Below are 17,909 nucleotides of genomic sequence, written 5' to 3'. Positions count from 1 at the left end.
CTGTAAAACCAAGGTCTGGCAGGCCAAGAAAAATACAGGAGCGGCATATGCGGAGGATTGTGAGAATGGTTACAGACAACCCAAAGATAACCTCCAAAGACATTGTTCTACAATTTAGCACAATTTGCACAAAGAACATCTGTATGGCAGGGTGATGAGAAAGAAGCCCTTTCTGGACTGACGCCGCAAACAGATGTTTTTGTATGCAAAAGCTCATTTAGACAAGTCACAGTCATTTTGGAGCAAAGTGCTTTGGACTGATGAGACAAAAATTTAGTTATTTGCATGGCGGAGGAAGAACACCACATTCCAAGAAAAACACCTGTTACCTACTGTCAAATTTGGTGGAGGTTCCATCATGCTGTGGGGCTGTGTGGCTAGTGTAGGGACTAGGGCCCTCGGATGAATTCAACCCAATATCAACAAATTCTTCAGGATAATGTTTAAGCATCAGTCACAAAGTCAAAGTTACCCAGGGATTAGATATTCCAACAAGACAATGACCCTAAACACACTTCAAAATCTACAAAGGCATTTATGTAGAGGGAGAAGTACAATATTCTGAATGGCCGTCACAGTCTCCCGACTTGAATATCATAGCAAATCTATGGGATTATTTGAAGCAGGCTGTCCATGCTCAGCACCCATCAAATTTAACTGAACTGGAGAGATTTTGTATGGACGAATGGTAAAAAATACCACCATTCAGACACTCATCAAAGGGTATAGGAGGCGTCTAGAGGCTGTTACATTTGCAAAAGGAGGCTCAACTAAGTATTGATGTAATATCTCTGTTAGGATGCCCACATTTATGCACCTGTCTAATTTTGTTATGATGCATATTGCATATTTTCTGTTAATCCAATAAACTTTGTCACTGCTGAAATACTACTGTTTCCATAAGGCATGTTATATATTAAAAGGAAGTTGCTACTTTGAAAGCTCAGCCAATTCTTTGGAATAAAAAAATTCCAAAGAATTGAGAGGGGTTCCCAAATGTTTTCATATGAATGTATATATTAGCATTACTTAGGGAAGACAAAGACACTAGTTATGAATTGTTTTCATTTCTTTTCTTGGCTTTCACTTGTGGCATGTAATGCAGTCCTTGTTCCCCATGTGGATAAAGTACAAGACAAATACAGAACTTGATCAAGTATGTTCACTTCAGTGTTAAGAAGAAAGGTGATGAAATAGATGATAAATAATAAATGCATTCTTAAAAGAATAATAGATTCCTTTATTTACAACTTGCATAAACGAAGACAAATCAAAACTATTAATAATAATATATAGTCTTTTTTTCTTATCAAGTTCTAAACCTCATTTGCCAGTTGGCTGTCCAGGCATAGTTTTTGTCAGCAGAATAGAAATATCCTCTATAGAACTTTTTTTTTTTTTGCACACTGTAGTATCATTAGTAAACACATAGACAATTATTACAATGCCAACAGAAAGGAAATGTATGAATAAACTAATCCTGTGTAAGTTGACTAATAAAAACTTATTGAAATAGAAAACATCAGCCAGTTCTCTATGGTGATGAGTGAATTTTTTCACCAGGCATGGAAAAAATTCTCAGCAACAAAAATGTCACAGAGACAAAAAAATGGCCATTGACTTTAATGCGTTTGGACAAAAAGTCGTCCGGATAAAAAAGTCACCTCAAGAAAAAATCCCCATTGAGGGAGAAAAAAAGTTACACTTTTTGCGAATTTTTCCAGTTTTGCGAAATTTTCAGCAGTTCTGCAAATTTTCTGGCAAAATGGAACAGTTTTGCTTATTACTAGTTCTGTATCTACCTAAGTAGATCACATACATTGCCACCCCTGTGCCTAGGGGGGGTTATTTACTAAACCATGAATTTATCTTGTCTGGCTTTTTGGGGCAAAATCTCGAATTTTCCATGGAAAAAAACCCTAGAGTTTTTCAAGATTTATTATACTCCAATGCAGCAAAAAGCCAGAATCTGAAAATCCACCATCTCACGATTCTCTCTGCGATTCGGGTTATTGCTCAATTTTATCTTAATAAATAAGACAAAATCGGACATGGTAGTTTGGTCAAACTTTTTTTATTCTAATAATGAGATTATTCAGATTTTAGTAAATAACACCATAGGTTTCTGCTGAACTCCTCATAAAAAAAAAATTTTCTCAAAATCTATTGAGCATAAAACCAGGCTTAAAGTAATTCTGTCACTTTATAACTGCACGAATGGTTCAGCTAAATCTAGTCAGTGGCTGACTCAGGATATGGTTCAAAAAGCTTTAATACAAATTAATGTAAACAAGGCTCCAGGGGCCTGATGGCATACACCCCCAGGTTCTATGAGAGCTTAGTTCAGTATTAGACCAGCCCTTATTTCTGATTTTCTCAGATTCACTGTCATCTGGTATGGTGCCTATGGATTGGAAAAAAGATGATGTTATTCCAATATTTAAAAAGGGATTACGATCTCAGCCTGGCAATTATAGGCCAGTAAACTTGAAATCTGTGGTGGGCAAATTATTTGAAGGCTTGTTAAGGGATCACATTCAAAATTTTATCCTAATGAATGGCATTATGAGCAACAATCAGCATGGCTTTATGAAGGATAGGTCATGTCAGACGAATTTGATTGCATTTTATGATGTGGTAAGTAAGATTCTGGACAGTGGGGGGGGCAGTAGATGTGATCTATTTGGATTTTGCCAAAGCGTTTGATACCGTGCCCCACAAACGACTGCTTTCTAAACTAAGGTATGTTGGGCTTAATTAAGTCGTTTGCACGTGGATAGGAAACTGACTACAGGATCGGGTACAGAGGGTGGTTGTTAATGGGACATTCTCTACTTGGAGTAAGGTTCTTAGTGGGGTCCCCCAGGGCTCAGTATTGGGTCCACTTTTATTTAACTTGTTCATTAATGACCATGGGGAGGGTGTTGTAAGTAATGTATCAGTGTTTGCAGATGACACAAAATTATCCAGCCCAATTAATTCCATCCAGGATGTGGCATCCTTGCAACATGATCTTGACAAACTGGCAATCTGGGCAGCTAAGTGGCAAATGAGATTCAATGTTGATAAATGTAAGGTCATGCACCTGGGATGTAAAAATATCCAAGCCACTTATACCCTTAATGGCACTGCACTAGGCAAATCCATTATGGAAAAGGACCTTGGAGTCCTTGTAGATGATAAACTAGGCTGTAGCAAGCAATGCCAGTCGGCAGCATCAAGGGCAAATAAGGTCTTGAGCTGTATTAAAAGGGGCATAGAGTCAAGGGAGGAGGGGGTCATTCTTCCACTGTATAGAGCACTTGTAAGGCCCCATCTAGAATATGCCGTACAGTTTTGGTCTCCATCACTCAAACAGGACATTATTGTATTAGAGAGGGTACAGAGAAGGGCAACTAAGCTGGTAAAATGTATTGAAAATCTTAGCTATGAGGAAAGACTGGCCAAATTGGGGATGTTCACGCTGGAGAAGAGGCGCTTAAGCGGTGATATGATGACTATGTATAAATATATAAGGGGATCATATAATAATCTCTCTAATGCTTTATTTACCAGTAGGTCTTTCCAGCTGACACAAGGTCACCCATTCCGATAAGAAGAAAAGAGGTTCCGCCTAAATATTCGGAAGGGGTTTTTATACAGTGAGAGCTGTGAAGATGTGGAATTCTCTCCCTGAATCAGTTGTACAGGCTGATACATTAGATAGCTTTAAGAAGGGGTTGGATAGCTTTTTAGCAAGTGAGGGAATACAGGGTTATGGGAAATAGCTCATAGTCCAAGTTGATCCAGGGACTAGTCCGATTGCCATTTTGGAGTCAGGAAGGAATTTTTCCCCCTCTAAGGCAAATTGGAGAGGCTTCAGATGGGTTTTTTGCCTTCCTCTGGATCAACTGGCAGATAGGTAGTTAATAAAAAAATAAAAAAAAGGTTGAACTCGATGGACATGTCTTTTTTCAACCTTACTTACTATGTTACTATGTCATGATTTGTATGGTGTAGTTTTTATTTCAAAATTATACTACAAATAATTTTTTCTACCATATAAAATGTCATTCCTGAACCAACAAATTTTTTTTTTGTTTTTATAGTGGTGTGTAGGCAGCCATCTCGGGTCATTTTGCCTGGTCATGTGCTTTCCAAAAGAGTAAGCGCAGCACTATGGACTGCTTTCTGAGAGGCTATTGTTTTTCCTACTCAATGTAACTGAAGGAGTCACAGTGGGACTTGGATTGAGTGATATTCAGTGCTGTTCTTATTGTTGGAAAACAACAGACAGAGATTGTTCCAGTGCATGTTACTTTATTCAGGGAGGGTCTATTGTTGCTTAGCAATGTGATGTCATGTTTGACCTGTAACCCTGTGTGATTTTCTTCTTCCTCTTCCTGTGTCTGCTCTCTATGAAAAGTTCCTGTTGCATACATGTTATGCTGAAGTGTTTATGCTGAGTTCTATAAAGCAACCAAGTTATTGTTCACACAGAAGTTGGTGTGTCTGTCCTCACTTACAGAGAAGCTGCACATGCAGTTCAGATCAGCTCTCTGCTAACACTTATATATACCAAGGAGCTGTTATCTGGTAACCTTCCTATTGTTCTGTTAAGATGCTGGGAGGGGGTGATATCACTCCATCTTGCAGTACAGCAATAAAGAGTAGCTGAAGTTTATTAGAGCACAAGTCCCATGACTGGGGGCTCCTGTGAAACTGACAACATGCCAAGTACCATGTCAGACTTCAAAATTAAATATAAAAAAATCTGTTTGCTCTATTAAAAAATGGATTTCAATGCAGAAGTCTGCTGGGGCAATGCTATTAATTGATGGGGGTTTCTTAAAACACAAAACAAACATGTTTCCCATGACAGTATCCCTTTAAAGTGTCGTGTGAGTTAAAATGGAGTTTAAAAAACATTTCTTTTAAATAAACATTATAACATCTTTACTTGTCAGGCTAACAAATCTATAATAATAGCACCACATCAACAATTCACAAATCTCTTGGCTAAATGCCATATAATAAGTAACCAATGAAGATTAGGTAATGGTTTGGCAGCCACAGAGCTACATTAGTATCCTGGGCACCTGTGTTTGCTTTTAACAAACTTTTTGTAAACTGCATTAGTCTATTGATAACAAAACTAATTCTACATTTTAAGATTACTATGGCTTTGTATATTATACTTGTTCAAGAAACATCCAAGCCACTCTTAAAGGGGTTGTTCACCTTTGAGATAACTTTTAGAGAGGGATATTCTGAGACAATTTGCAACTGGTTTTCATTTTTTATTATTTGTGTTTTTTGTGTGATTTTTCTTTTCATTCAGCAGCTCTCCAGTTTGCAGTTTTAGCTATCTGGCTGCTAAGGTTTAAATTATCCTAGCGACCATGCATTTATTTGAATAAAAGACTGGAAAATGAATAGGAGAGGCCTGAACAGAAAAACAAGTAATAAAAAGTAGCAATCACAATACATTTGTAGCCTTACAGAGCATTTGTCTTTTAGATGGGGTCAGTGACCCCTATTAGAAAGCTGGAAAGAGTCAGAAGAAGAATGCAAATAATTAAACAGTTATAAAAAAATAAAGATTTAAGACCAATTGAAAAGTTTCTTAGAATTAGCCATTATACAAAAAGGGGGGTTGTGGGAGCACTTAAAAGGCTAAGTTAAAGTATATTTAAGTATAATGAAAGTGCTACTTTTTAATGCACATTCCCTGGTCCCCTGTCTCATAAGTAATTCAGTATAAATGCAAGTGCATGTGTTTACAAAACAGGGGTTTTTAGTTACAAAGTTATGATAAGTCATAAAGTTGATAAGCCACCATACCACGTCAAGGTAAACCCCATACGGTGCTCCCTAACTTGTTTACCTCTGGCCATAGTATAAAAAAGTATTTTACTTCTCTGCATAGTAGCATTACTTCTAATCAGTCTCTCGTTGAACCTTGGTTTCAGTATGAGGGTTAGATCCTCCCCCGCCAGTATACAGCCTTTAAGAGGGAGAAATTGCCCAAACCGACGCCCATATTTAAAAGCATAGGACCACCATTAGAATAAAGGGGTGGGTATGGGGTGCTATTACAAACCACATATGAAGCTCAGCCACAGCTTCAGGTTACAATACAATATACAAAAAGGGAGTTGTGGGAGCACTCAAAAGGCTAAGTAAAAGTATATTTAAGTATAATGGAAGTGCTACAAAACAGGGGTTTTTAGGCAAGTTTATGATTTTTTGCTCAAGTTAAAAAGGGCATTGTATTTGCTTTTGTAGACACTGACTGACATTCTTTAGAGCTGCAATTTGTTACCCATAAAACCCACAACTTGTTTTCAGTTAAGTATACCCCAAAACACTACCGTCTATTGGATAACTGGGGTTTATGTTATTTAAATGTAAAGTGCATAACATTGCATTTACCAACACTGAACCTCATTTTGCCAATTTGCTGCAAAGTTCTTCAATTCAATTTTTAAATATATGTTTGAAAAATACTTTGTTGTATTATAAGATTTGTATTACCCTTTGTAGCAATGCCCTTTTCGTTTTTAGTTTCTGATGTCCTGATTCCTGTTGTGCACGTGGACTGACCTTTTGTTATTCAATAAAAATTAAATAAAAATAAATAATAACATTGCCAAGACTCAGATAACATATTAAAGTATTTAATAATAATCTCAAATGTAAATATTGTAGGAAATTGTACCTTTTAATGGCTTAATGCAAACTTTTGTTTTCATTCAAATTCAGTCTTTCATTGTGCATGCTTTACCAGCACACATGACACACCACAATGAAATGCTTGTTCTCCACTTGCAGCCAGGTAAACAGTAAATATTTATTAACAAGTATTTATAAAGTATTTATAACATGTATTAAAATGTATTAAAGTATTTAATTATTTTTAGAATATGTTTGCATTTATAGAATGCAAACATACTCTAGAGCATTGTACAATAAATGGGTGTATATAGTGAACATACAAAAAAAAATCAAAACCAATACAAGAGGTTCGGAGTGGAGTGGATAAGTAATTATTTTGGTGGCAAATTGTTGACAGGATGTGATGGACTTGTTACTGCAGATGGCCAGGTGAAAGGGGGTTAAATTAGGGTGACTCTTGAAAAATACAGGTGAGTTGACGTATCTGTAATAATTCCAAAGATCCCCCATTTTTCTTTAGACTGTCTCTAAAAATGCATGCTCTGAGCAATATGAGTTGATGAAGCTGTATTATTGAATGATTTATGTCATTTTAATTCATCTAAAATGTCTTATTATACCAAACAATGTTTATATACAAGTCCCATAAAAATCTCGCTATATTTTTAGTAATCTATATATGTACACATTGTACAGTGAATCATACTACAGGTATACCATTATACATTCATACTTTTTAATACTTTTTCTAATACTGCTTTTTGCAGATACAAAGTTCACATTCTGACAGGTAATGAAATTTTTCTGAGCATTGCTGCGGACATAATGCCTTCTGGTATCCAGTTGAAGAACAAAGACAGGTTGAGTTGAGTATGTAGTTAAATACAGCTACACACATAGGCTGCAAAAGCCCCGTTTTTGGAGATCTTGTAAATGAAAACTTCTATGTTGATGAGAAGAGTAAGCCAACTGCCTTCGTATTGGCACGCCGTTATGTTGTTTGTTCTATAATGAGAAGTCACAAGAAAGGTGCACTGGCATTGGCACAGTGTAGCAGATTTGACCGAAGACATGGGTTTTGCCATTTAATTAAGTTGCAGAGGGTCCTCTTAATTGTCCACTAAAATAATGAACTCATTAAGATCCGTCCGTACAATACAGTCTTTGGAGATGATGTTTTAAAAACAGCATTTTAGATACCTAGTTTTCCTAAGAATGCCATTTTAAATAATGTTAATAAATTAGGTGAGTACAGTTCTTTTCTCTAATTGGCTTCAAGGGAAGCATCTTCTCCATCCCCAATATCCACTGTGACTTTTGTATAAAGTTTATGACTAGTTATACTGATAATGGTGTAATTCAGGGAACTCAGTCCATCCTGATGCAGACGTTTATAGGCCTTTCTTATTAGAGGAAAGCTGGGCAAACAAAAAGAACAGAATTATATTCTAGATAATGACAAATGATTCCAGAAATGGTCTATTGTTTTAAAAAATGGTGTGCAGAATACAGTGAGCCAAGTTACATCGACAAGCAACTTGGTTTGCTGAAACTTGTAAAATATTCTTTCTTAGTGATTCACTTCAATAAAGCAGTTTCTTTTGTGCAAGCGATAAAGTATGTGAATAAAAGAACTAATAGAAAAGGCAGTCGAGATGGACTGACAGCCTGTGCATTTATGCGTGCAAATATTACAACTCCCTGCCAAATCAAATATCTGTTCAAGACTGACTCCTGTTTCCGTCATATATTATAATTTTTCTGTATTAACATAAACATAATTCTAAGGGGCTATTTATTAAAGTCAGAATGGTAAAAACTTGAGAAATAAAAAAAGTGAATTTTTCGTAATATATTATACCCCAATACTGCAAAAAGCCTGATTCCGAAAATCCACCATCTCAGACCTGTCGAGGTCCTGTATTAGTCAATGGGAGAGGCACCTATCTCAAACTGAAGTTATCTGGGGCTTCGGAGGCTTTTCGCCAGAGAATCCAACTTTTTCGGGCAAAAACTTGAAAAAATCTAGTGATTCTGGAAAAAAGCCCCAAAAATTTGAGCAATTCGGTTTTTTCTTGATTTTCTTGAATTTTTCCACAATTTGATTAAATCAAGTTTTTTTATTGATATATAAGCTAAAATCAGGCATGGGAGTTTGGTCGTGCTTTTTTTAATATATAATATGAGATAAATTCAGATTTTAGTAAATAACCCCCTAAAATGAAATCAGTATCAAATGAGTTCTTCGTACCTCTTTCCATTTCTTTCATTACCAGGATCTCTTTTATGAGAAATCATTCTGGATCTGGCAATTGTTTGGTCTGGACGGTCAACTTTCAGTCCCACAGCCACCACTCTGGCAAGAAGAGAGAAAACATTCAGTGTATAAAAAACTCCGGATTGTTGACAGTGTGCAAGACATGCTGGAACCAACGTATCACACAAAGGGCCAGATTAAACTTGTTGAGGAAAAGGTTTATCACGTGAAAACTTATGGAAGAGATTCAAATTGAGGTGCAATTCAGTTCAGAAAATATGACACTATTTATCATGTGAAAATGTATTCAGAGAAAAGTTTTTTCTCCTTGAATTGAATCACGAGTTTTCATGTGATAAACCATGAGATAACTTTTTCTCAATGAATTGAATCTTGCCCATGGAGAGTTGAATTGCAGTTCAATGTATATTATATAAAAATGACTGTATGGCTCCAGGGACAGTAGTATCCAACTGCCCTCTGCAACAGTATTGTTCAAATACCACTCACCATGAACTCTTCCTATACTTTTTTCCTATACTTTTCCATCAATGGGCCAGATTTGATTCAAAGAAAAAGGTTTATCACCTGAAAAGTCATGGACGAGATTCAATTTGAGATGCAATTCAGTTCAGAAAAACCCACGGTTTATAAAGTGAAAATGCAATTGAAGTCTATGGGAATACACTGGAACTGAATTTGGAGAAAAGTTTTTTCTCCTCAAATCTTGTCCATGAGTTTTCACTTGATAAAGAATGAGAACTTTTTCTCACTGAATTGAAAAAGGCTCAATAGTGTAATCTATAGATATCCTTTCTCCCAGTTGCTAAGGTTGGAAATTCTCCATAAAAAGTTGCAATCCCATTGGGTGATATGAAAAGCAAAGAGCAGATAACAATGACAGCTGTTTTTGTTTCTGGAAAAACAGGCTGATACAGGTACAGGTTTCTGTTAACCTATTATAATGTTGCTCTGCGTAGGAAAGTCATGAGAAAGTTCATCGAAGGTTTCAGATCTCAAAAGACTCTCGGAAAACACCTCAAGCATTTTACAATCATTTTTTAAGGTTTTTATATCCTGTAAATCAGATTATGCATACAGAGCAGACCCAACCAGCTGTCTAATCTGTTTCAAGTTTTAGAGAACTTCTAACCGATTTCTGAACAGTGAAATTACAAATAAATAGCATTGTTTCCCCTGTTATTGCATGTTATTTGCTTAGTAGTGATGGCTGCTGGCTAGAATGTATATTTATCTTACATCCTTCCCATATGCAATGGGTGTTACCCTCTTGCAGGAAAGGACAAGCTGCATGTACACCCCTATCTGCACAATTTATTTTAGGTATAACATCTTCATGAATTCATGATTTTGGAATTATTCCCAGAAAAATTTAGCCTACGTGTCACTTTAGAGATCCTCTATTATGGGGCCGATTCACTAAGCTCGAGTAAAGGATTCGAATGAAAAATACTTCGAATTTCGAAGTATTTTTTGGGTACTTCGACCATCGCATTGGTTAAATTCGTTCGAATTCGAACGAAATCGAACGAATCGAAGTAAAAATCGTTCGACTATTCGACCATTCGATAGTCGAAGTACTTTCCCTTTAAAAACTTCGACCCCCTACTTCGGCAGATAAAACCTACCGAAGTCAATGTTAGCCTATGGGGAAGGTCCCCATAGGTTTGCTAACCTTTTTTTGATCGAAGGATTTTCCTTCGATCGTTGGATTAAAATCGTTCGAATCGTTCAATTCGAAGGATTTAATCGTTCGATCGAACGAAAAATCCTTCGATCGATCGCAGGATTAGCGCTAAATCCTTCGACTTCGATATTCGAAGTCGAAGGATTTCAATTCGAGGGTCGAATTTCGAAGTATTTTTAACTTCGAAATTCGACCCTTAATGAATCTGCCCCTATATGTATATTATTGTCTCTCTTTATATTGTCCGTGTTTTGCAAGAAGCATTGAAAACACAATAGTCTCACAGCTAACGTTTATAGTTTAGACTAACCAAGTAAAGATATAGCAACAGTCTTAGACTAAATAAACAGTGTTGAACGAAATCATGTGGGTGTGTGTCCATACCAGGCACCAGGTGAATTGTGCAGGTACTATTGTTCATGGTACATTAGGCATCCATAACCACGTGATAACAAGGGGTCAGCCATATTTCTAGTGAAATTTGAGCCAAGTGTCGGGGAAGACTATCAAATCCAAGAAACAGGCCAAGGACAATTTTCAAAAACAATTCCAGCAGAATACACATTTGCACACCAGAAGTGATGTGGTGAGTCTGCCCAAACATAAAGGGGTATATTTATCAAAGAGTGAAGTTAGAGTTCACCAGTCTGCTAGCGTGAAATACTGCCTCCCTCCATTCATTTCTATCGGATTTTTAAAGGCGTATTTATCAAAGGGGGAACTTTCACTTTCACTATTTGATAAATATACCTTTAAAAATCCCATAGAAATGAATGGGGAGAGAGGCAGTATTTCACGCTAATAATTGATAAATATACCCTAAAGAGTGTCTCTGTATGGATGAATAGGCAAGGTCAGAGGCAGGTGTGGAAGGCGGAGCACCAGTTTGCAATAGTAGAATGCCTGAAAAATGTTTTCATAGTTTAGTAGTTCAGCACCAGTAAAGAATTTGAGAAAATTTCTGAGGAAAATTGATTTTGTGGTAAGGTAAAACAAAAATAACTAAATATCTGAAATGTTACCCTGCTTTCATTTCACCTATAGAAGTAGTTATTGCCAACATATATGATACACTTGCTGATACAGGTACAGGTTTCTGTTAACCCGTTATCCAGAAAGCTCTGAATTACAGGAGGGTCATCTTCCACAGACTCCATTTTATCCAGATAATCCAAATTTGTAAAAATGATTTCCTTTTTCTCTTTAATAATTATACCTTGTAACTTGAACTTGATCCAAACTAAAATATAATTAATACTTATTGGAAACAAAACCCCCCTATTCGGTTTATTTAATGTTTACATGATTTTACAGAAAGATCCTTTATCTGGAAAACCCTGGTCCTGAGCATTCTGGATAACAGGTCCCATACCTGTAATAATACACACAATGATTTCTCATACAGTCAATCTTTGTGTCTGTCTTTCTAAAATCTAATTTGCCTCTTTTCACATAAATGCAGAGAAATGGGGGTCAAAGCCTGGTTTTAATGTTCACTACACTTGTAATATCTAAGTATTGCTACCTGTTAGAATAATAAACTCACCCATAATGTTTGTGGGTACTTTCCTAAATAATTCTCCAAAAAAAAAAACAAGCTAAATTTTATATATATCTCTATATATATCTATATATATATCTATATATATCTATATATATATATATATATATATATATAGATATATATATATATATATATATATATATATATATATATATATATATATATATAAGCAAAAAGAAGACCAGCAACACCAAGATAGCTTGTGAAATGCTCAAACTTGTATTGTGAAATTACATGCAAGCCTTGCATGTAATTTCGCAATACAAGTTTGAGCATTTCACAAGCTATCTCGGTGTTACTGGTCTTCTTTTTGCTTGCATACTTTATTGCCGTGCACCAGAGGCATGTTCCTAAGGTGGAGTGCTGCCCTTACGAAGTTATATATATATATATATATATATATATATATATATATATATATATATATATATATATATATATATATATATATATATACACACACTATACAGGTACCTTTGGAACAGTTCATCATCTTCTCCTCCCCACCCCCAGAACACATTTGAGAATCCATTCACTTTGATAAAGTGTTCTTTTTTGAATGCCACAACTCCTCCAAAGATGTCATTGTAAGGTAATCTAAAAGAAAAAAAATACAAATTAAATTATTAATCTAAGCTGCTATTACTCAGTTCATTCAAAGAACAGTTTATCCTGTATGTAAAATAAAAATGACAATTCAGCCCTTGATTGTGGAGTCTGTATATTACCTGCCTTTAGATTTTAAGCTCTTCTGAGCAGGACTCTCTGATTGCATTTTTGTTCTGTAACCATTGTTTGTTAAATTATTGTATTTTACTAATTATTATGCTTAACTTGCTGCCATTATATAAATATATGATGATGCTCTTTATGCCCAAATACTTCCATGGTGCTATATCAAACATACTACTTCAAACATAGTACTTCGGAACAATTTACATACATATAATACATTTCCATCACCTTCCAGGATAGCAAATAGACCCAAGGTTTACCTAACTGCTATTCACTCTGGTCCCCTATTAGATATACAGTCCACTAGCTTATACTATGGGAACCTCAGAAGGAAAGTTAAAATCACTTGAGGGTGCCTAATATTTGGTAGAGAGTGATTATTAAGTTATATGCGGTCTATTACACAGGGGCTTGATATATTTTAATTACATCCCATACTAAACGATGCATCTCAAGGCTTCCCAAATAATGATGTTTGTAATTTTTCAGTACATACTTAAAGTTAAACTTGTCCACAGAATTTGCCATATGTCTGGGATTTGTAGAGCACCTGTAGAGATTTCTCCCATCCATAGGGATAATGTCCACATCACTGAATATAAAACAGCTATAATCATAGTCTTTTGATGCTGTGGCATAACCAACATTCATCAGCTTGGCTCGGTTGAAAACTGTGTCTTCCATCTGTAGAGAAAGATATGAAAAAAATTTAGAACTTGTGTTTCTGAAACAGAAAAATATTATTCTATAAATAATCAAGCACTGAACACAAACTGAACACATCCTACTTTTTGAGGATGACTTATTAATACAAGTGATTTTTCTCCTTCATGGTGTTATGCCCAAAGTTGTTTTTTTCACCTTTTTTGAACAGAACCTTTCATAAATTATACCTATTTTAACAATGACTATGGCTTACCTATCTTAGCACATTAGCAATCCCAGTAGCTGCCACCCAATCCTGCCCCCTTTTTGCCAATATTTTCCCATAGATCCTTCTTGCTACAGGCTCAATTACATGTCAATTCTGAGAACAAAATGTGCATTGCAGTAAAACACTTGGCACGTTTTGCTTGTTTTGCACTTTGCTCTCATTTTGTAAATGCCTCATACTCCCAAACGTGAAAAAAATCACAAATTCTGCCAAGGTGCAGTGAAACCTAACAGCCAAAGGGATGGGGATCAAAATACTGCATACCTCCTATCTGTACCTATTTCGATAAAACAGTTCCAATTAACAGGGAAGCAGGCCACGAAAAATACAGGAGCAGCATATGCAGAGGATTGTGAGAATGGTTACAGACAACCCAACGATCACCTCCAAAGACCGGCAAACACATCTTGCTGCAGATGGTGTATCTGTACATCGTTCTACAATTTGCACAAAGAACATCTGTATGGCAGGGTGATGAGAAAGAAGCCCTTTCTGCACTCATGGCTAGTGATGGGCAAATCGGAGCCGGCGTCTCGTTTTTGACACCGGAGCCCGTTTTTTGACGCCGGCGCGAAAATTTTTTTGGAAGCCGGCGAATTTTCACGGGCATTTTGCGAATTTATTCACTGGCGGCGAATCCGCGCAAATTTGCTGCGAATTCGCGCCTGGCGAATAAATTCGCCCATCACTACTCAGGCCGTAAACAGAGTCGTTTGTTGTATGCAAAGGCTCATTTAGACAAGCCACAGTCATTTTGAAACAAAGTGCTTTGGACTGATGAGACAAAAATGTTGTTATTTACATGGCGGAAGAAGAACATCTCATTCCAAGAAAAACACCTGCTACCTACTGTCAAATTTAGTGGAGGTTCCATAATGCTGTGGGGCTGAGTGGCTAGTTCAGGGGCTAGGGCCCTTGTTAAAGTCGAGGGTCGGATGAATTCAACCCAATATCAACAAATTCTTCAGGATAATGTTCAAGCATCAGTCACAAAGTTGAAGTTACGCAGGGTTTGGATATTCCAACAAGACAATGACCCTAAACACAGTTCCCCGACTTAAATATCATCAAAAATCTATGGGATGATTTGAAGCAGGCTTTCCATGCTCGGCAGCCATCAAATTTAACTGAACTGGAGAGATTTTGTATGGACGAATGGTTAAAAATACCGCCATCCAGAATCCAGACACTCATCCAAGGGTATAGGAGGTGTTTAGAGGCTGTTACATTTGCATAGGGAGGCTCAACTAAATATTGATGTTATATCTCTGTTGTGGTTCCCAAATTTATGCAACTGCATTATTTTGTTATGATGCATATTGCATATTTTACTTTATGTCACTGCTGAAATACTACTGTTTCCATAAGGCATGTTATATATTAAAAGTAATCTGCTACTTTGAAAGCTCAGCCAATGATAAACAGAACTCCAGAGAATTAAGAGGGTTTTCCAAACTTTTTTATATGACTGTAGCTTAGAGATGTTTGCAGACTTGTTTTCTAGTCTCAGATTTCTTTTATTTGGGACGCACTGAATCCACTAAGTCAGAATACAAGAAGGTCATGTGCCCGTAGACCCCGTTTTAAACAAATAATTAAAATTTTAAAAATCATTTCCTTTTTCACTGTAGTAATAATAATAAAACAGTACCTTGTACTTAATCCCAAGTGAGATATAATTAATTTGTAATAGAGGCAAAACAAATCCATTGGATGCACATCAAGTCACATGACTGGGGGCTCCTGGGAAACTAACAATATGTCTAGCCCCAGATTTCAAAATGAAATATTAAAAAATCAGTTTGCTCTTTTGAAAAATGGTTTTCTGTGCAGAAGTTTGCTGGAGCAGCACTAAGTGATGAGTTTTGAAAAAAAAACATGTTTTCCCGTGACAGAATTCCTTTAATGTTTCAGACAGGCTTTGGATGACACTGTAAATTCTGAGGTTTTAAGATGATGACATATCTTGCATAAGACTGGGGAGTATGATATCAGCACAAAGGTTTCAACATCCTGAACAATGTCACTGAATGGGTTTGAGCATACCTCATGACACCAATGATACCAAAGGACTAATTATAGACACACCTATAACTACAGACGCACAGAAAAAGCAAAGAAGAGCAGTCAAATTATGGACATGAACAAGCACACAATAATAATGACCAAAATATTGCAAGCATAGGGGCCCATTTATAAAACCTCAAAAAAGGGGAAATGGGAAAACGCAAATTTTTAGTGATTTATTATACCCCAAAGCTGTTAAAAATACAAATTCGAAAATACTCCATCTCAAACCTGTTGAGGTCATGTAGAATCAATGGCAGATGTCCCTGAAGTTGCTCCTTGACATCGTGATCTGTGCTGGTTAATCGTGTAAAGTTAGGGTTTTTGGACGATAATACGATAAAGTTGAGTTTTCGCAGCAACAATTCAATAAAGTCGAGTTTTCAGAGAGCCAAACTGATGATTCGTATTAGCTCTCCATTTTGTTGAAAGTTTTTAGCTCTGGCTTTTTCAAGAACAAGTATTGATAAATGAGTTCAATTCATGGATGGGAGTTTGGTCAACTTTGTTTTAATAAAAAACTGAGATAAACTCGAGTTTTAGTAAATAACCTCAATAATGTACATAAACAATAACACTGACATTTGTACATACCTACTACAGAAAGAGATGCTTTGCTGTCATTGAGATGACTATTTATATGTCACTGGAAATCCATTTGCAATTTGCTACATTTGCAGAGAAAGCAACCTGGTTAGGGTGAGAAGGGCTAAAAGGAGCCAAAGAGCTCAGCACATACAGTGTGTGAGACGATCCGGGAGATTCTTTCCATCTCTTACCTACCGGTGTGTCTCTCTTCGTGTTCGGGTGCGCAGGCGCGCACTTCCGGGTTCAGAGCCAAAGTGACGCTGCCGCTTGAAGCCAAGCGTCGTGACGTCACGAATTGGCGCCCAGTCCTCCATTTTGAGAGTGCCCAAGCTGGCTTCAGTTTACTGATTCTGCTGAAGCGTTATTATAGTGTTTGAATTCCTGGTTTTTGACTTCTGCCTGACTTTTTGACTTCGATTCCTGCCGTGCGTGTACCCACAATCACCAAAGCTTCCAACTAACTAGTAAGTTACACAGTGTAAAGTTTTTTGAAAACAGAAGGAATGTACATGCCTCATGCTATGTACATTGCACTGCCTTAAAACCAAAAATGAGAGTTTTTAACTCTCATAAAAGAAGTCATAGGTGGAGACAAGCAAATCATGCCTTCAGTATGTTATCCGTTTACTTCAAAATCAAACATGTGTCCAATCAGACTGTACTATTATTTAATATCACAATAACTACTAAGCAGCACATTGAGGCTAATGACAAGACCTTCACTAGGGGTGAACATCAGAAAACAGCACATTGTGGCAAAGGAGTAACCAAATTTTATATTTTCATACTTTTAAAGAATTATATTAAAATAAAATAAAGGTCTCATTTACAAATATATATGCAATTTACAAACTGCAAACACAAAGTCAAAATAATATTTTTTTTTACCTGCAGTGTAGTGCTATTTCCCAGGTTTCAAGTATAATTACAGAAACTAAGTAGCGTGCACTGCAACTTGGTCACAATTTACACAAATTAGCACCCACATTGGTAAATCATGCTCCAAATGCCACCACATTTTGTTGGTGTGAATGGGAGAACAAAAAACATTTCTACTATGGAAATGCTTACTGTGTTTGTGCAAATTATTAGGCACAAATCAATTGCATTTATTCATACAAGATTCTATAATATTGGTCTTAGAGATCTTGTATTCCTATACTTTAAAATATGTATATATGTAAACATAGCTATAAATATATCTATATAATTAAAATATATCTACAAAATGTATATATAAATAGATATATATTTTGTAGAGTTGAACTCCAGGTGCTCAGTAAACCATAATAACAGAATTTATAAAATAATTTATTTATCAAAATATATAGTATATTAAAAATGAAGCCAATGTGAACTTTCAGTCCCCTCTAGAACTTTTCTTATATAGAATGCCTAA

General features: G+C 36.2%; 1 protein-coding gene across 3 annotated transcripts in view; it reads right to left on the bottom strand.

The window, feature by feature from the left end:
• Positions 1-6,643: 6,643 nt before the first annotated feature.
• Positions 6,644-17,909, bottom strand: part of LOC108712940 (beta-1,4-galactosyltransferase 1) — a 54,970-nt gene continuing 43,704 nt past the window's right edge. For all 3 annotated transcript variants that reach the window (XM_018255492.2, XM_018255483.2, XM_041562122.1), the window contains 4 exons: positions 13,418-13,605; positions 12,661-12,783; positions 8,909-9,013; positions 6,644-8,075 (listed from right to left, as the gene is read on the bottom strand). In XM_018255492.2, coding sequence (XP_018110981.1) covers positions 7,922-8,075; positions 8,909-9,013; positions 12,661-12,783; positions 13,418-13,605 — 570 coding nt within the window. In that variant the 3' untranslated portion in view covers positions 6,644-7,921. The remainder of the gene's footprint in view (positions 8,076-8,908; positions 9,014-12,660; positions 12,784-13,417; positions 13,606-17,909) is intronic.

Source organism: Xenopus laevis, chromosome 1L, assembly GCF_017654675.1.
Source record: "Xenopus laevis strain J_2021 chromosome 1L, Xenopus_laevis_v10.1, whole genome shotgun sequence".
Lineage (NCBI taxonomy): Eukaryota > Metazoa > Chordata > Amphibia > Anura > Pipidae > Xenopus > Xenopus laevis.
Note: the sequence above shows the minus strand (reverse complement) of the source record. Positions and strands in the feature narration are given on the sequence as shown.